This window comes from Vidua macroura, chromosome 5 (assembly GCF_024509145.1).
Source record: "Vidua macroura isolate BioBank_ID:100142 chromosome 5, ASM2450914v1, whole genome shotgun sequence".
Classification (NCBI taxonomy): domain Eukaryota; kingdom Metazoa; phylum Chordata; class Aves; order Passeriformes; family Viduidae; genus Vidua; species Vidua macroura.
In genome coordinates, this window is record NC_071575.1 from 70,373,572 (window position 1) to 70,393,343 (window position 19,772).

The 19,772-nt window shown below is 46.0% G+C and overlaps 2 protein-coding genes across 6 annotated transcripts in view; one reads left to right on the forward strand and one right to left on the reverse strand.

Moving 5' to 3' along the window:
• Positions 1-3,192, forward strand: part of MKLN1 (muskelin 1) — a 93,330-nt gene extending 90,138 nt beyond the window's left edge. For both annotated transcript variants that reach the window (XM_053978371.1, XM_053978372.1), the window contains exons 17-18: positions 924-978; positions 2,877-3,192. In XM_053978371.1, coding sequence (XP_053834346.1) covers positions 924-978; positions 2,877-2,998 — 177 coding nt within the window. In that variant the 3' untranslated portion in view covers positions 2,999-3,192. The remainder of the gene's footprint in view (positions 1-923; positions 979-2,876) is intronic.
• A 9,597-nt stretch (positions 3,193-12,789) lies between these two features.
• Positions 12,790-19,772, reverse strand: part of PODXL (podocalyxin like) — a 45,448-nt gene continuing 38,465 nt past the window's right edge. The window contains exons 6-9 of one of the 4 annotated variants that reach the window (XM_053978376.1): positions 19,016-19,077; positions 18,760-18,924; positions 17,444-17,500; positions 12,790-16,322 (exon numbers count right to left, since the gene is read on the reverse strand). In XM_053978376.1, coding sequence (XP_053834351.1) covers positions 16,131-16,322; positions 17,444-17,500; positions 18,760-18,924; positions 19,016-19,077 — 476 coding nt within the window. In that variant the 3' untranslated portion in view covers positions 12,790-16,130. Of the gene's footprint in view, positions 16,326-17,443; positions 17,501-18,759; positions 18,925-19,015; positions 19,078-19,772 lie in introns of all 4 variants that reach the window. The other 3 variants (XM_053978375.1, XM_053978378.1, XM_053978377.1) reach the window with 3 other exon arrangements.

Below are 19,772 nucleotides of genomic sequence, written 5' to 3' on the forward strand. Positions count from 1 at the left end.
GACACACAGGCAGGAGACACAAGATTCCAAGGCTTTAAGGAATCAACTCTTTCTTTGCAGGAGCATGACAAAGCACTAAGCTTTTCTGTTCCTTGAGTTCCTGGAAACAGCAGTCAGGGGCAGAGGAAGACACTGTGGTCACTTGTCTATCAGTGAGACATGAAGGGAGAATAAAACCATGAATGTGTTAAGTAAAGTGTTTTTATTCATGGTCTTGATGTTCCCAAATAAAGAATTTTTATTTTTAGTTAAGAAGATAATGCCTTAAATTTGTGATGTGAGATCTCTGGCAGTTCAGAAGATGAATGTTGTTGTTGTCATTAGAATCACAGAATGGTTTGGGTTGGATGGGACGTTAAGGATCATTGAGTTCCAAACCCCCTGCCATGGGCAGGGATGCCACCCATTAGATCAGGTTGCTCAGTCCCATCTGGCCTTGAACATTGCCAGGGTTGGGGCATCCAGAGCTTCTCTGGGCAAAGCTTTCTCTGTTTCCAAGAAGTTCATGCTCATTCCAGCAGTTTCCCTGTTTTTCCCTAATCCCTGGCTGCTGAGCCTGTACCTTGTTAATCCCTGGGAATGTTACTGTGTGGAAGGGACTCTACCTTCTGCCAAAGAGGCAAAAAATTATATGTTAAAAAATGCGATTTTTAGAGCTCTCAGTCAAATACCTTTCATTGCATCAGCACTTCTCTAATTCTAGGAAAAAACATCTAACTTGTGCCAAGGTGACAAACTGTAGTGCTCATGTGAAAGTGCCTGCTGCTGTTATTCATATGTATGGCACAGGAGTTAGGAGGATTGTGTAGAGAAAACACAGCAACTCTAAAGCTACTTGTACTTCTGTGAATCCCTTGGGGTTTTTGCCTTTGTGGTTAATAACAATTTTTTCCTTCTTTGTCCCTTTACCTCTTCTTCTGCAGTTTCAGCTTCTTGCCTCAGCATTATTTAAGTCTGGCTCGGATTTCACGACTCTCGGTGAGTATTGTGTGTCAGAGGAATTACATGATGTTCTCTTTGATAATACTCTTAGTTTCTACTGTTTTTTTATATCAAATGTTATAGTTCCTATCAACATTGCAGGCTCTTTTCAATATGCAAAGTGCCACTACCCAGACATTTGAGAGGTTATTTATAATGACTAGTGTCCAATACCTCAAGCCCATATTTAAAACATCTCTCAACATCAGTGGTTTTAAACCAATGCCTCCTGGGATCATTTTGTGTCTCTTATTACATCTAATCCTTCACTGTTACCCAAGTAAACAGAAGCTTTGGTCAGAATAAAGCACCTCCTGTCATGTCACTTTGGAATCTCACAGCATGGCTACGGCTCTGTTTGCTGTGATAACTGCAATTCCTGGAGTAGTTTGGTTCGCTCTGTTCTCTGCAGAATGAGTTCTTTGGGCAGAGTGTCAAGAGTGAAGAAAACAGTGGCGTGAAGGGCTGGAAACAGGAGGGCTGAGCCAAAGCCATGATTTGTTTCACTGCTCTGTCCAGTTAACTCTTTGAGAGATCTCGGAGACTCATCCTGGGCAACCTGTGGGAAGGGTACAGGCAGAAATTACGTCCTTGTACTGGAGCATCCTCAAGTCACTGAGCTCTCGCTAAGAGAATGGATGACTTCAGCTTTTGATGGAAGTATAATTCCCAATCTGAGAAACTGAGGGAAGGTTAAAGCCCACTGCAGTTCTGCCCTGCTGGATGAGGAAGCTCTGCTGAGTTCCTGTCGTTTGGAAGACATCAAGCTGACCTATAGGATCAACTGCTTTTAAAGAAAGAAAACCCAAGTTTCAAAAAAGTTGGATTTTTCATAGACTCATAGAATGGTTTGGGCTGCAAGGGACCTTCAAAAAATCATTTCATTCCAATCCCCTCTGCCATGGGCAGGGACACCTACCACTAGCCCAGGTTGCTCCAAGCCCCATCCAACCTGGCCTTGAACACTTCAGGTATGGGACATCCACAGCTTCCCTGAGCAACCTGTGCCAGTGTTTCACCACCCTCAAAACTTTTCCCTAGTTTTAAGCATTTTAAAAGATGAATTAGTTCTTCACTCAGTACAATACTTTATCCAGATTTTGGGTTTACAGATAGGAGGGATATGTACGTCGAGAGGTGCTTTGAGAATAAAAACCCCAGCCCTCCTTGATTTGTTTAACTTGGTTGACTTTGATTAACTGAAGAGTGAGTTCACTAAATTAAAAAGCATTCCTTTGGGATAGCAGGAATGGAAGTAATCCAAAGTGGAGGAGATTATTGTGTGCCTGCCCTATTGTTCTTGCTGATGGTTTTAGTGTAGGATTTGGATAAACAATGCAAACCAAACCCTGCCGTGTTGGGAGGCAGCACTCCAGAAACCGGTTTGCAAAGCTCCTGTGTGCCAAGATGCAGCCAGGTGCAAGTCCACTGAGTAAATACCAGCTCTGAGTTGGGACTCCTGCTGTCAGCAGAGCTTATCTCAAGGAAAACTCCAAGCAACCAAGGAGCAGTTCTGGTTGTGGCAGTGAAGATAATGAAGAAAGCCCGAGGACAGAAGAAATGAGGCACCAAATAAAAATAGCTGCATGGATTTTGTTTTCTGGGGCATCAGAGCAGTCCCCTGAGAACTCCTGCTACCCCCATTTCTTCAGGGCTGTCAGTGAGCTTGACTGGCATTTGTTTATTACTTTTTATGGCATCTCAATGGCAGTGCTGGCTTGGGGTGACATAATCTCTCTATATGTGCTCACAGTAGTGGGACAGAGAGCCAGCAGCCTTATTAGTGGAGGCAGAGGGAGGTGTTAACTTTTATCCCAAATGGACAATTCCACAGCTAAACTGAGTGTTTGGGATTGGGAGGAGTGACTTACTTTCCCCTTTCTTTCCTCCCCCAGGATTTTCAGACGTTGACCACACGTATGCCCAGAGAACTCAGCTCTTTGACACGTTAGTCAACTTCTTCCCAGACAACATGACCCCTCCTAAAGGCAACCTGGTGGACCTCATCACGCTGTAATGGAGCAATCACTGGACACATGGAAGAGGGGAAAAGCATCCATTTTCAGTATTTTAATTTTTTTACTGCATTGATTGACTGCTGGGATGAAGTTAATATAGTAACCCCTAGGTGTTTGAAAGGGGTTTTATACTTGTATGGTGAATCCCTGGAGCTTTTCCCTTGGAGTAGGTTAATAAAATGTAACTGACGTACTTCTGACTAAATATATATATTTTTTCTGACTTTGGATTTTGAGTTAGCAAATGTAAGATGAAAAGGTGGGGGGAAAAGAAAAAGAAATAAAACCCAGTCGTGCGGTGATCTTTTTGCCTATGGGGGAAAATTTGAGATTTGTGAGTTGTCTGGGATTAAAGATGATGGGTTTTATTTTGTGTTTCCTGAGGAAGAGGGGGAAGAGGTTTTCTTTCCTCATTTGTAGCTAGTCATGATGTATTGCTTTATCCTACAGCTCCATCTCAGCAGCTGAATAACTTGGTGTCAGGACACTGGCAGGTGTTGAGATGGTGTAATTTATGTCCTGAGTCTTGTACTCACAGTGTGTTGCGGGAAGGCGAGCCTGTGTTCTAACTGTCTGTCTCCCCTTCCCAGAGTTGTGCTGACAGTCATGTCTAATTGCTTCTGAGACTCCATCTAAACTGACAGCCTACAGCCCTATCTCCTGTTCTCTGGAGCCTTCCACTTAAGCCTGGCAGGCAAGAGGGAACCTGAGATACAGCTGGAAAATGGGAGTGTGGTCTCCGCCCACATGGGCCCTTTTCAGGGATTGATCTCTTTGCTGCTGTGCTCATCCACTGAGAAACGCTGTGGTCCTCAGCGAGCCTGGCAGAACTGGGTCTTCCACCACACACATCCCCAACCTCTGCAAACCTGACCCCAGGTTGGGTGTCGGATTTCTGGAGCAGATTGTCTTCGTTTCCATGTGCTTCTGTGTGTGTTTCCGTGTGTACGTGTACAGGGCGTTGCTCCCAACAGCTTATCTCCTTCCCATGTAAGTGCAGCTCCCTTGTCAAAACATTTTAGACCTAGATCTGAATGTGAGGGAGGCCTTCTTAGCATAAATCTCTGAAAATGAGCTGATGCATATGTATAGAAAATGTATTATTCCTTTTGCTGAAATCCTTCTTTATAAACACTGTAAGGGCTTGGTGCTGCACTGTGAGGTTGAATGAAGGACATGCATAGCCAGCATTAGAAACTCTGCATTCAGTGTCCGTGAGCATTCAGTACACACTGGCAGATGTAAATATTTATATGAAACTGCAAAACTTTCTGTCCAGCAGTATTCATGCCAGTCAGGTATCGTTGCTGCACCCGCTGTGGCTCCTGTTGAACTTGGTGGAAGTCCTGTGTGTACAAAGATGATTTGGACTCTTGAAATAAAGAGTTAGTCAAGTGTCTTTTTCAGAGTTTGAGTGTCTGCTTGCTTTGATTGTATTGCCTCTTTATCATGTTCTTTGTGTAACTTTTGTAGACCTGGTGCATTAGAAATAAATTTCAAAACCTCATACTAGTGTATAATCACTTAGAAAGGAACAGTATGTCAGAGGCCAGGCTTGTCTTCAGGGAGGACTGTACAAATGAAGTGGTTTTAACCTGTCACTTGAGACTGTTCAGACACTGTGCACTTCAGTGGATGGCAAATCAGATGTCTGCGGAAGAATCCACTCGGTGTGGGAAATGAAGTCTGATGAAATTGTTTCTTTGGAACATGGCAGGTTTTTTTCCTATTGACACGGAAAGTTTTACATCACTGCTGGGCTTTGTGTTGCACTACCTGTGCTGAGGCTTTGTTAAGTAATGTAGAGTTTATACAGTACAAATGTAGTTGCTGGGGGAATATTCCAGCTGAGCTGTTACTTCCATTGAGATCAAAATGAGCACTTTTAGTGCAACCAGCCAAAATCCTACAACCTTTTAGTACTTAAATTTAGTGCTGCTGTGCTCCTTTATCACTTGATCTCATTGCTTGTGTATCCTCAGCTTCAATCAGGTGATTAAATACTCTTTGTGACAGTTCTGTAATTAACCAAGCTCTTCATAAACTGTTGTGTGTCCACCTTAGATGGCTGAAAGAACCCAAAAGATACACCTTGGTGGAGAAGCCCTGGTGAGCAGGCAGGGGAAGTTCAGGAACGGCCAGAGCTGTGAATGGTGTTGCTGGTGAGCAGTGCATCGTGTCAGGTCTGATTTGTTTGACAGGAATTCAATCCAAACTCATTGTCCTCTGCGCCGGGGGTGCGTGCGGAGCCCGGCAGCCTCAGCTCTGTGTTCTGTAGCATCGTGCAAATCAATGATTTCTTTGAGCAGGGGGAACGTGGCTTCTGCAGGACTGACAGTCCCAGCTAACGAGAGCACTTCAGGATGATCAAATATTGACCTGCCTTTGTCCCGAGCAGATCGATGCCGCTCGCACCAGCACAGTTCATGGATTACAGCTGGTGATTAACCAGCAGAAACTTTGCTCAGCTCTGCAGTATTTGTTGAGCAGCAGAGGCACCATGTGGCCAGAGAGGTTAATCCAAAGGGAAGGCTTCTTGTGGCTTTGCCAAGGGTCTTTCCTTCTTTTTGTCCTTGAGGCTAAGAGTCAAGTGATCTATTTGCATTGATCTATGCTACATTACCTGCTTTAAATGCTAACCAAAAATTCTGAGCAGTGAAGTATAAATTTCCTTTTAAAATCAGCCACTTATTGTCAGGCAGTGACAGAGGTAGTCTGAATTTCATTGCATGCTGATCTTTAAAGACACTGATGATATTCCAGGAAAGCATCTGATGTGCTCATTACAGAAAGCCCAAAATACAAACAGTAAAGAAACCTACTGGATCTGAAAACAGCCACCTGAAAAGGTTTCACAGCCCAGTGCATGCGAGGTTATAAATATCTGAGCTGTGCGTGAGAAGTCTTCAAACCTCACCATCATTGCTTGTAGGCTGTGTCTGAGGCTGCTCTTTAGCTTAGACAAGACAAACATACTCTATTTGCCTTTACTTTAGATTATAAGGTGACTTTGTGTATGAACTTGACACCACATAATCTTTGCACTACAGTGACTAGTTCTATCTGTAAATTCTGTGTTAACTTGTAAATAAGGTATTGCAAAGGAAAGCATCGTTCCTTGTCAAAGAGGGACTCATTCATCATGTTTTGGGTCTTTAAAGCCAAAGTTACAAGGTTCTGGTATGTCTTTTAAAGCTAGAGGAAGTCAGGGTGGGGTGAACTTAATACAGACATCCAGACTTCACTCTTGGTTTAGCTTTTTAAAAAATATCCTTTGACATCCCTATGTTTGGTTCTTCACTGACTCTGACCCTTACAATACCCTTTAGTGGATCATCTCCTTGGAAAACAAGAAATTCTTTATGCTTTTCCTATCAAGTGATGCATTTTCTTCGAGAAATAAAGCCCTTCAGAATTAATTTTTTTGGTCACTTGGATTAGGTAGAATTAAGTGAGTTTGTTACTGTTCGTCTTACACAACCCCTCATAGTAGGCATGAGGTAGAAGTTGTTAAGAGTTCTCCCAAAATTATTTTTCCAAGCATGTTCTGCTCTTGCAATGTGACTCAAAATGTTGTCATGTGGCAGAAGGACTTTGTTACATGTTGTTAAATGAGATTATAACCACTTTAGCCACCTTTTTGCCTCTTTTCTTTTGAGGATCCCATTAGTTAGTATTGGTCCTGGGAAGGCCTAAGGGGTGATGCAAAATGTTCATTGAAATTAATTGTCGTTGTTATCTTCTGGCTCTTTCAAAGATATTTGTGATATGTTTATTCTTATAATCTCTTCCTTTTGCTGAGCATAGTGAGGAAGGAGACTTTGTCTTGGAAAAGTTCAGTTTGCCCTTTCCCTGGGTGGCATCTTGCATGGGTAGTTAAGGTAGTTGTACCTAGTTGTGTAAATAAACCTCTGGAATTTGTGTTTTGTTTGCCTAGGCACCTGGCTCTGGGTGTACACAGGTACACGCTGGCTCAGGGATCATGCTGGAGCTTCCTACCAGAACTTCAGTTAGCAAAATCTTATTTTGGAAAATCAGTCTGGGAACACCCAGTTGGAAAAGCTTTTCTAAGGCATTGCCTTGTGCAGTGGCAACTGGAGTGAAATTAGAAATTTCCCTAGAAAGCATAGAAAAGCTTCCCTTTATGGAGTGACAAAGTTAAATGAAATTGCTGAAACTTTTTGGTCGTTGATAATAATTACCCAGCCTGAAAACTGAATGATTAATGATTGCAGTTTAAAGATTGAGGAGTCAGTGGGCAAATTAACTGGACCCACCTATTTGCAGGAGAGTGGCAGAGGTGTGGGGCTGGTGGCCAGCGATTGCCACAGCTCATCTGTGTGTCTTTAATTGGCAGCCACAAGTGTCCAGGGCTCTGTGAGCTATTCTTTCTTCCAGAAGAAACTCCTTCCAAAGCCGAGTAATGACTCTGGAAGAGTGTTTTCCACAGGGCTTTGTGGAACAGCTGTTGCCTGAACCATTTTCCTGATGTGTGCAGATTTTTTGAAGGGAGTTTTCTCTGCCCCAGGGTTTTGTGCTGACCTGGCCATGCTGTGCCAACCTGTGCTGGTGAGTGATGGGTTCAGAGCAGAGTCCTGAGGAAAGCTTCAAACTTGTTTGCTGCTCTTACTGTGAGAAAGATGAGCATTAATGCTGCTTGTGTCAAATGCAGGAGGGTAGGTACCTGTAACACAAATACTATCAGCTCTCTTGCTGCCTCCTGCATTTCAAAATCGAGAAATAAATACTTTTGTAGAGCTTATTGAGTGAACTTGAAGTTTGAATAACTTGTGTACAACCTCCATCTCTGTACAGGCAGTAATTCTGCTGATGTAATGCTGTGCCACTTCTGGGGAAAACGGCAAAAATTAGTAGATATGTTTCCATTCGGTCCCTTTGTTTTTAAAAGTGGAAAAATGTCTTGTGAAACTTTGAAGTCCCCGTGTATGCATTGAATTTTAGTTTATTAGTTGGCTCAGAGTTAAGGAATGTTTGGCTATTGTCAAGTGAAGTCCTGACAGTCAAAGCAGTTCATGTGTGTCTCTGGAAGTGCTTGTGTTGTTTTATAGCTGTACTTATTACAGAAACAGAGGTGGAACCAGTTGAAAAATTAAAATTATTGGTGTTTTAATTTATGAGGAAGATTATAGAAACTCTGAGCTTGGCCTATTTTAATAAGTCCATGTGTTAATTTGGAGATGGGTCTTATTTTGTGAGAGGAGAGTTTAAGAACAGCTATATGACTTGTTCTTGCTATAGATTGCTAGTACTATATAAGCTGTAAATACTGTTGAAATGTAAATGTGCTGTCAGAAGCTTGTTAGTGTATCTAAATGCCTGTGGGAATGGGAGACCCGATCATACCCTGTCGTGGAAAAGGATATACTGGAGATTATTCAAGTTGTAATGGCTTATAGGCAAAACCCCTCTTTTACTGAAAGCTTCTACTATAATGAAAAGTTGGAGTGGAGAAATTAGGTTAACTGTACTGGAACCAGGATAAGAGTCCATGGCTCAGCACTTGGATAAATTGACTCCAGATGCTTTTGCCATAGGCAATGGATCCAAACGTGGTTTTGGAGTGGAAGGCAGTTAATGACCCGCTTATTGCTGCTGGAGAGTCCTAGAGGAGAGCCTCATGGGGATGCCAGCAGGTATCCCTTTGGCATTCTGGGCACAGGTCACAGAGCTGGCTGGAGTTTGGGATTATCCACGTGTGCTTTGGTTATATCCTAAACCTCCGAGGAGGGCGTGGTTGCTCTGTGGGTTGTGTGTAATTCCAGCTGCGTTGCTAAGGTGTGGAGCTCTGCAGGGCAGCACCTTCCCCAAGCACAGATCCTGAGGATAACACATTGCTGCTGTCTGCTTTGCTTTCATGGGCTTGGTTTGATAGGGGTGAACTCCAGATATTGCTGTGACCCAAATTCAGTGCTCTGCTTCCAGTGGAGCTGCTATCAGTGCATCACCTTGGTACCCTGAAATCTCAATTTATACTTGGTGCAGACACAGCTCCACGTTGCCTTGGCTTCCAGCTGTTTGCTGTAAGTCAGCACAGCTTTTACTGATGACCTGGAGAGTGTGAGTGCTGTTAGAACTCACTTGACTGTTCAGCTCCAGCGTGGAATTGCAGTTCATTCCTGGAAACAGATGTGAGTGAACAGCTCAAAACTGGCTCTGTCAGGTTAGATTTTTGGGTTTGCTACTAGTTTTGAAAGGAAAGTCTTATCACTAACAGGTGTGATGGTTAAAGCATGACCCTTTGGTTTTTTCTCCATTTATTCTGAATTTTCTTTCTCTCTGTGGCTGTTCACTCCTATTAAAATGCTTCAGACTTCCCTGAGTTTAATGGGTATCTATGGAAGAATTAAAGGTTAGAGCTGCGTGGTGGGTATTGAGGCATCAGTTTCTCTATATCATACTCCAGTTGTTTCCTTTGCAAAACTCCTCCTGCTGCCTCTGAAACAGTCAGGAAGGATCCTTGTGATTTACACTGTTCTTTCCAGGGCTGTTTCTCATCCTGGGTAAGGACAGGGAAGCCTGGGAGATGATTTCCCACTGCAGCACACAGTTATTTACTTGTGCCCTTCCATGCCCTCACATTCAGTGCTGTGATGCTCTTTCCTTCCCATCTCAGGGTTTATTTTGTGTGGCTTCAAGAATAAAAAGGTGATTAATACCAACCCTGAAGTTGTCCTACGTTCCTGCACCTGCTCTAATCATCCCAAAACTTTCACAGGTATTGGGGTGTTCGGTTTATTTCTGCAGGGTAGAAGGAAAGAGAAGAGAAATACTCTTGGGGTTAATACAGAGATGCTGATATGAGGAGGTGTGTAAGGTGTGGTCTGTCTTTGTGGAAGGGCTTCGAAGGACTCTCCTAGCAGTAGCTCTGCTATTTAGAGCTGATTTTACAATATGAGCTGGATTCTCTGGCTCTTTTTCAGAGAGAAGTGATGCAATGTCAGGATCTTCTTGTCCCGGAGCTTCACCTCAAGCTTCAGTCCCTTTCCACCCCAGACACCAGAGAGAATAATACAAATTCTATTCTCTCCACAACAATTGTGAGGAAGCCAGTTGGGCTTAACCCTGCTCAAACAGAACAGAGGTGGTGCAGCCCCATTGGCTTTTGGATCAGGTCTGGCTGCCCTAAGGGATTGTTAAAACCTAAGAATGTTTTGAGCTTTCTGATGAAATCTGCCAGTTCAATTAAAGGAAATTAGGTGCTTTTAAATTAATATGATGGTGGGGAGGCTAGACCATAACAGTGGCTCCAGTGGTTGCAGTCATCTCCACATCCCAAAGAGCAATGGATAGGTTTTACTCCCCAGTGATAGAAAAATATACTTTGAATATCCTGATTTAGTAACCAAGAGATTCAATCAATTACTCAGTGTTTCACTAAATAGATAAGTGCTGTGGTGTGTGAACAGGGTCTGTTCATTAAAAAAGCCACTGAAAAGTGGCTGAAAAGTGATTTTTTTTTTTTTTTTTTTTTTTTTTTTTTTTTTTTTTTTTTTTTTTTTTGAGGTTTAGACAAAAACTCAGCTCTTAAAAGGGGAAAATGGAGGAGAACTACTGTGCTGCTGACTTGTTTCCCCCTCCTGACTGCTGTGGTCATCAGGAATGCAAAGTAGCAGTGAAGGGTGAATATTGCCTTCATCTCTCCCTCCTCATTCCTGTCCCTCCCGTTGATGTTTTGATGTGCAAAACACCCTTCACTTCAGAAGCTGCTGTGCGGGGTAGTGGAAAGGAAAACAAACCCCTCGTTATTAGTAGCTGTTGCCATTTGCTAAAGCTGTATTTTCTGCTGCTTTCCAGCACTCCCTCCTCCACAGCAGGAAATGAGGGGGTGCTGGGGAGACCGTGAGCCAGAGACAAGAGCTTAATTATACAAACAAATGTGTTCATGGGAGTCTTGCGAGTTGGAGGCCCCGAACCACGCAGACCACTTTGCTGAGGGACAGAAATTGAAAGTCTGTGGGCTCATTCCCAGTTAATTGGAGGTGGCATTCCTGTCCTTGTGGGCTGGTGGTGTTGTACATGTTGTGCATTCAGATGCTGAGAATGCAGCGTGTCTCATTTTGGGAGTATTGAGCCTCGTTAAATGTTTGCCCTTTGAAGCTGCAGTTCCCCTCTTAGGGGAGTTGGTGGCGTGGACAGGACCTTGGTAGCTTGGGGTCAAACACCAGTGAGCTGGCTGGGCACCATCACCTGCTTGGGGTGGGGTTTCAAGCTGTTTGTTGAGCTGTTGCCTCAACTCTGATGGTGTCACTGTAGTGTGTGATGGTTTGTTTGTCTGGACCTTCAGTGTTCATTATCTTGTCCTCTACACCCCAGTGTGGTCCCCAAAAGCTGGTTCTCCCTCCCTAGTGCTGGAAATGTGAGTGTCCACCCCCTGTCCACAATTTGGGCGCTCTGTTCTGTTTTGGCACTCAGCTTGAAGCGTTTGCACCTCCCCAGCAATCCTGCAGGCTCTGGTGTCCATCTGGATTCCCTTTGGTGTCTGTCCTGCAGTTGTTGTCTGGGACACCTGAGCACAGGAGAGCTGAGCTGAGAGGTGTGGACAGCTCTGGGCTGGAAAGAAGCACCCGTGGGGTGATGAAAGCTGTGAACTGCTCATGTGTTTTAATAGGCAGGTCAAATATTGACTGCTCCTGTGCTGAGCCCATGGTGGTTACAGGCATCTTCCCTGGACTCTGGTGATTCCCCTTCCCACCCTTTTCTTTATGGATGATCTTTGTTCAGCCTGGAGTGTTAATTTTCTTCCTTGGCATAAATCATCTTTGATGATTTCTGGGTTGGTGTGTGAGCCCCATGCTGTACATAAATGAATGAGTGACACGAGGAATATCTACAAATGTAGTTATGTTGTATGTAATGTACATAAGGAGAGAATGTATTTTGTTCATTTTTTTCTTAATAAAAATGTATATGCTAGCAAGGGTGTTGATTTAAGATCTGTTTGTTCTCACATCGCTTCAGAGAGTGGAAAAATGCCTGTGAAGGTCTTTTAGTGGTAGAGAAATGGTGAAACTAGTGGCACATTACATCTGGCCCTGTTGCCTGACCTCACTGATGAGCTCAGTCAGTATCCCATAAATCCAGCGTATTTCACAGGAACTTTTCCTGGGGAGGAGCACGGAGTTAGAACATAGGCTGTGGCAAACTGCTGATTTTTAATATCTGTCTTCAAATTCCTTTTTTTTTTTTTTTTTCCTTTACATAAGCAGGAACTTAACCTGGAACAAAATGTTTTATTTTGGGTGCTTGAAGGTCAGTGGAGCCACTGAGCTGCCCACGCTGCTGCTGCCCCTCTGCTGCCCTTGGGTGATGCCTCTCCTTGCTTTATGTGTGAGGTTTGATTCCCTCCTCCACAGCCTGACCTGAGTGCGAGGAGGGTCTGCAGACTGGAGTGAGTTAGGATGAAATGCAGAAATAAATAAGGCTGAAATGCAGAAATAAGGGTGGAATGCAGAAATAAGGGTGAGTTGCCTTTTCCTCTGACAGTCTGAAGGCACCAAGAGCTCAAACAAGTGCTCAGGCTGTGGTGCCCTCACATCACCTCAGCTTCCCACCCCTCTGAGTCCTCTGATTTTTTTTCCACCACTATAATACTTCCTTCTGCACAGGAAAAATACAGGCTTTTCCATGGCTGGCTACCTTGAAGGTCTGGGCTGGTTTTGTTCCAGCTGGTCCAGTGTTTTCCCATGGAGCCTCTCCAGAGCAGGAAGCTGTGGCCCTGGAACTTGTCCTCTGACCTGCCCACCCCTCCTCACTCATCCAAAGACACGAGTCTTTTACATAAGAATGTTTATTGACAGAAATACATGATGCTCTCAAAATATATTTGTAGGAAAATGCAAGAATAATCTCTTACAATCCAGTTCCTCAGTAAATTCCAGTGTAAATCAGACTCCTGTCCCCGTGAGAGGTGCTGCTACACACAGTATGTAAGAGCTCTACTATATGTGCAAGGTTCAACAGGTAACCACCTGGGGAATTAGGTTTTCCTTCTCCAGTCCCTCATGGATTATGACTTCTGTGTGTCTTCTGTAGGCAGCTGTCACAGTATCAACCTCATCAGCTGGGTCACGGCACTGTGAGCGGGAGATAAAATGCTCCTAAAAGTATTTACACGTTTCCTCTTGAATCTGAAAATAGAAAAGTCTCTTGCAAGGACATCTGAGCTGCTTGTAAAGCTCCCACCGAAAGGTAAGAGCAGGAATCTCTTTGTACAATGTGTGGGATGTTAAAGCTGTTTTGGGGGAGAGAAGAGGAGCTCAGAGAAGGGAGGAGGGGCAGGGAGGAAGGAAATGCCTCAGTAAATCTTTTTTTTTTATTTATTATTTTTGGTCTAACAATTATGGCTACGGTCTACAAAGGGAAGGGTTAAGGCCAAAGATGCTCATTGCTGCATTTCCTACCTGATTTTTTTTTTCCTCCAAAAAAAGAATGTTCTCAACATTAAAAAAAACAAAAAGTACTGTTTTCTTTTCCTGTGGAAATAGTTCTTTTAAATAGGGGAAGGAACATCTACTATAAAATATTAGTGGTTTAAAAATATGGTGTCTGGAAAAATAAATAAATGTACAATTCCTATTCAAATATAAATCACTATAAGCACTTGCTGAGCAGTTAATATCCTCACTGGTCTCTGCTTGGAAAGATTTAAGGTTACTTGATCTCAAGCCTCTGTAGGATTCTCTTGGAAAGTCTTTGGACCTGACTCATTAAAGCACTTTGGCATCTCTTTGCTGGGATGGGGGAATCTTTAGGCACATGCCAGAGCCTGGAGATGCCCTGCCAGGGGTGTCCTTGTGGCAACTCAGCCCCGGTGGCCACAGCATCGCTGCTGCCCTGTGTTTTCACTGTGTTTGTTTGCTGGGAAGGACAGAAATGTGAGGCCATGGACCTGCTGCTTGTCTGTCAGGGCAGCTGGGAGGCCACAATGCTCACAAGAGCAATTGTGGATGCTGAGACTTGTGGCCATGTTAAAGAGCTGAACTTGATGCTGCCAGAACAGGGACAAAGCTGTGGCACAAAGTTACCTGGGCAAGAGGTGTTCTTCTGCTTCACGTCAAATTTTTATCTCCTACCAGGCTGACCTTTAGCTTTTTTTTTTTTTTTTTTTTTTTTTTAAGATTTTAAATTTTTTTTAGATTTATTTCATTTGTTATTTCCCCTCCCCTCCAAAATTACTTCCCCATAGTGCAGTGCACAGGTAAGTGAAGTGTGCGGAATACATTGCTAATGAATAGCAGGAATATTTACATACAAAAATAGAAAGGTTTGAACACTTCAGACTCTGCCCTTTGGTGCAGGACAGAAGGGGGAAGAGCCACTTGTATCTTCTGCCAGTGCCTGTCCCAGGGCTGAGCAAAACACCCCAGTCCCCTCCTTCCTGAGTACTCCAGGGTTTCTCCAAGCTTCCCATTGCTCGGCTCTGCTTTTCCCCTCATTCAGGGCAGCCGTGGGAGCAGATCCCAGTCGGGTTGACTTGGTGGCAGAGCCCAGAGGAAATCTCCCCATTGTGCCTTGGTTTGTGGCAGGCAGAGGAGAGGGGCCGTGTGTGGGCATCGCTCTTGTCTGCAGCTCCTGGCTTGCAGAGGGTTTGGGACAAGCACCTTCCTCACTTTGGGAGAGGGACTCAGCCAAGTGACCTTCTGGTCCTCGTGTGTCCAGGATGGACCCCAGCTGGAGGATGATCCCTGCCTCTGCCAGGACTGAGCTGCTTCACCAGGGCAAAGGCATGAAACTCTCCCCAGCATTTTAGAGCCATTTAGGAGCTGTGGTGGGGAGTCAAAATCCAGAAATGGCCTCAGTCCAGCCGTGTTTTTCTTCTCCCCTTTAAAGGCTTCAGCAAAGGGAGACCTGGGTGACAGACTAAGAGCTGCAGGACAAAGCTCAGTCCCAGTTTTGCTGCTGAGCTGGAAGTTGCTTTGCAGGTCTCTGTTATTTTAGTGGCTTGTGAAGAAGAGCTTGAGGCTGAGCTTTTAAACCTTGAGTGGGGTGAAACACCAAGGCCACCTGAATGCCACTGAGCTCCCTGGCTCACGTTCTGCTGCTCAAGCAGGAAAATGTGCCCTCAAAAATCACAAACCATCGTGGTGCGTGTGTCCCACAGTCTCGTGGAGGATGGATGAGGGCTGTGAGATGCTGCTTGTAATTCCTGGAAGGCAAGTGATCCTTCCAGAGGGAAATGCAGCACCAGAGCTGGGCTCCTGCACCACAAAACCCCCAACATCACACCTGGGCTAGAGACAAGGCATCACTCTTGCTCTCCACACCCTTCCTAAGAGGGATGAACTCAAGGAATTCCTCCTTTTCCTCTCCCTCCATCTCACCCTTTCAAAACAAGAAGCTGCTGCACCTCTCTCAGTCTCCTGGTGGGTGCAGGATGTGTTCCCCAGCCCTTGGCACGGGGGCTGAGCATCACTTGGCACTGCTGCATCCCTGCCATCCCGCTGGGTCCGGATGCATCCATTTGCCTATGGCACAACGCGGGGCTCTTGTGCGTTTCAGCTCTGGGGAGAGGCTGGAAACTGGATTAAAAAGGAACACGCTGTTCCAGCTTTTTTCATTCACTACCTGGGTGTCAGGGAGGGCAGGGTGATGACTAAACAGCGTGGGCCAGAGGATTTGTCGAGCTTTAATTGCCAGGTGCTGCTTTGCTGTCAGATGCACTCCATCTCCCATCCTGTTTATTTTATTTCTCTTGATTTTTGAGTCGTTCGGTAGCTGGAGGATGTGGCTGGCGTGGTCAGATGTGGGATGGGAGGGGACATGCTTGCAGGAGGCACTGGCAGCTCTTCAGGAGCAAAGCCACCCTGTTTGCCCATGGCTGGTCAGGTCTGGCGTGGGAGGTGGATGGGGGTTGGAGGATGCTTGGCCAGATGTGGCCACCAAAGTGGCTTGTGTTGTTGTGCCCCAGAGGTGTCTCCTCATGTGTTTTCCATCCTGCACCCCATGTGGTGGCACAAGGGGCCACGATTAGTTCATTAAGGGATTTTCTTCTTTTTGGGGGGAATTTTGCCTTATTTTGGAGCTCTGTGTGCATGTGTGTAGGGTTTATGTTTTTGTTTTTTTTTTTGGGGGGGGGGGGTCTTTGTTTTTCCCTTGATCAAGTTCTGCATCCTATAAATGCGTGTCCTCCTCTTCCTCCAGGTCCTCCTTCATGAGGGTGTCCAGAGGAACGATCCAGCTGTCTCCCAGCTCACCGTTGAGGTTCACCTTCTTCTCCTGCATTTCAGAGGAGGTCTCCATCACCTCCAGCGTGGGGTTGTCGTGGTAGCCGTTCTCCATGGTCTGCATCTCCTCAGTCAAGCGCTGCTATGAGAAAAGAAAACCATAAACCCCACTGAACAACACCTTGGCCATGCTGCCAGTGTCACCTCAGGGCTGTCACCTCCCAGCCAGCTGTGACAGCTGCCCCATATAGATTTATATAGCTACATATAGAGACTTTTATGGTGAGGTTGAGGCAGGGGGCAGCGAGGGGATAGCATGGAGCTGGCAAGAGGAAGACTCCGCTGATGATGGGAAGGAGGAAAGAGAAGCCAGAGACTTGTGGAAAACCTCCAGGAGCAGCTGCCAGCTTCAATTTGTTCCACCCAGGTCCGTGGGAAGAGGTTGAGCAACACGGCATCCCAACTCCTGCCTCCCTATCTCAAATCTGCTCTTCCCCTCCCCTTTCTATCTACCCCTGTCCTTTTTTAGATGCTTTATTATTATTCTCCTTTACTCAGGGGCAGCTCCCATCTGTCAGATCTTGAGCATTATCCCTCCTCATTCTGGAACTCTCAGTGGAAACCAGGCAGGGAAAGAAAAGATGGAATCAGATGCTTTATCACCCTGGTCCTTTGGTGTGATGTGCTTCAGGCTCCAGCTCAGCCCTTCATCCCTTGGCAGAACCCCAGCCCATCCTAATTTTGCATCCACTTGGGCTTCTGCATCCCCATCCTTCCCTAGAGGGATTCACTGGGGAACTGCAGTTCTTGCTCAGCCTTTTTTGGGGAGCCCTGTTAAAATCTGCCTGGATTCACAGCTTGCTCTATTACAGTGCTCCTATAAATGTCAGGAGACAGGCGTGGGAGAGAATCCATGGAGAAGGAGAGGGATGGAGAAGCAAAACTGCAGGGCTTGGCGCTGGCAGAGGGGCTGCAAAGGCGCTGCTGGGGGTCCCCTGTGTCACTCGTGGCAGGGTGGGGATTGTGGGATGCTCGAAAGCAGAGGACACACCTGGGCTCTCCCAAGGGCTGCTTCCCTGTGGGATTGCTGGTCTCCCACCGTGGCAAGGCACCTTCCAGCCATGCAGCAAGAGGAGAGGGGCTGTAAAGCTGGGCTTTAGTCCTGTTAAAAGCCACTGGGCCCTACCAAGCGCCGGAGGTGAGAGCTGGGGGTGTTACGGATGCGGCGCCCGCCCCTCCGATCCCTGTGTTGGAACTCACATTAAAGATCAGGGCCACATGTCCATCATCAAACCCGGGGACATCAGGGTGGATGTTCTGGGTATTTCCAAGATAAAACGACAGGGAGGGAGGTGGGGGGGGGGGGGGGGCGAGGAGGGTTGGAGAAAAAAAAATAAAATAGGAAAAAAAAAAACAAACTTTCAAGTCATTTTTGGAAATGAAACAGAAGGAGAACAAAAGAAACCACCCAAAAACAAAGCCAGGAAGGAGGAATGTGTTTGATTTTCGGAAATGGCATCCCTAGCTTTGGTTTTGCTATTTTACCCTGTGCCTGGTGGGAATTTACCTCTGGAACATCCAAGTTGGACTGGTACCTATTCCTCTGCACCAGGTTATTTTAGGGACACATGTTCCCATCACTAAAAATACCTTATTGATGAAGGTATTAAGATGAAACCCTGGAAGGTCCAAGGGGACCACAGTGCAGGTAAAATATTTATTGAGGTCTCGCCTCTTCCCCTGTTTCTTCCCAAAAAATCAAGCCTGGTAAGTACAAACAAGTCTGACAAGGGCATTAATTTTCTCTTCCCTCCCTTCTGTGTTCACCTACCTTGCACTGTAAATATTTAAAGCTTTATCCCTTGTTCTCCTGTGGGGCAGAGGTTGGGATCACTGAGAAAGGATGAGCTGGTCCAGGGGAAAGTGATTTGAAGTAGGAGGGAAGTAGGTTTGCTTCTCCAGCAGGAGGGTGATTTACCCTGATTGCATAATCTGATTTCATAATTATTTTCCTTTTCTGTTTCTGTCTGCCCTAGAGCTAAATCCTCAGGAACAGCAGCTGGGACCAGTGCAAACCTCGGTGCCCCAGGGTGTGGGAATGGCCAATCCTTGCAGGTGGATGCTACACTAAAATCACCTAGAATTTCTTCCTGAGATAAAAATCATATTATTTTCTCTTTCTGTGTTGATTCTTCCTTAAATCCTGCTGCTGCTGCTCTGAAATTTGGCCCTGGCCCAGCTCCTAAAAAGGCTGAGCCCTGCAGTGTTGATGCCCCTCCTGCTGACACACTCCTTCTTCCCTGCACACAGCCTGGGGCTCCCTGGCACCCAACCCAGCTCCAATACTTGTAAAAGTATTTCAAGAAATTTTTTTAGAGGTACAGCTTGTTTTTAGAATGGGGTTTTGGATTGAGAAAGCCTTTCTTGTCAAAATTACGACCCGGGGTGGTGCCCACTGGGCAAACCAGGATGTCTCCACCAGCAGAGACAGCAACACTGATGATCCTCATCTCCTGAAGATGCTTCGGGTATGGAAAAGGTCTTGGGATACCTGTCCCACCTTCCTGCCACCTTACCTGGTCCTTCTTTTGGGAGAAGCGCTGGTGGCAGCCGTAGATGGCCGCGACGAGCAGCAGGGACCCGGCCAGGGTGATGATGGTGATGATCAGGGGGGTGCTGAACTCGTCGTTGATGGTCATGTCCTCCACCATTTTGTCAGAGGTGATGTTGACGATGCCGAGCTGCCACAGAAGGGACAGGTCAGGCTCCTGTGCCACCCATCACTGGGGGACATCCCTGGGGCAGCTGTGCCATGACCAGGGACCCACTTACCTCCTCTAACCTCTCCTTCTTCTCCTTCAGCTTCATGAGGACTTCTTCAGAGTCCAAGGGAACTGGGGGAAGAAAAAGGCTTCAGTGAGCACAAGGTGTGCACAGGGCACAAGTTCTGCCACCATCCCCTCATCAGAGGGGTGAGCCAATTTCTAGAGGAGGTGGATGAAGATGTGTGGGGATGAAGCCAACCCTTGTAGGTGCTTCAGAGCCAGACCAAGAGCCAGGATCTCTTCTGGAAGTGGGACAGCCCCAGAGCTCCCAGGCCCCACCATCCATCTCCAGTGGGTGATTTATGAGCAAGCCCAGTGAGGGGCTGTACCTGGCTCCTCAAGGATTAGTCCCCAGTGCCTGGGTGCCTTCCCTGAGGTTGGATGTGGAGTCTGGATCACCCACCCAGCTTCTGCTCTGATGATGAGTAAGATGGAGCTCAGGCCTTCCTCCCCCTCATGCTAGGGCAGCAGGATGTCTCCATCTCCCAGGCACCCTGATCCTAAAGCAATGTTTGAGCACACCCAGGCTGAGCTGGCTATCCCAACAGGGCTCTGACATGGGAGAGAAGCTCTTCTCTGTGGTCTTTGGGGAAGGATTTGAACTGGGCACCCAGTTTTAACCACCTGGGAGGAATTCTTCCTCCTGGAGACTGGTCAGTGCCTTCACTCAAGATGGCAGAGGGATCTGGTGCATTCCTTGGGGCGCAGAACTCATTTCTGGGATCGTCGTGCCTCTCCCAAACCACTGGGATGGGGCAGAACAG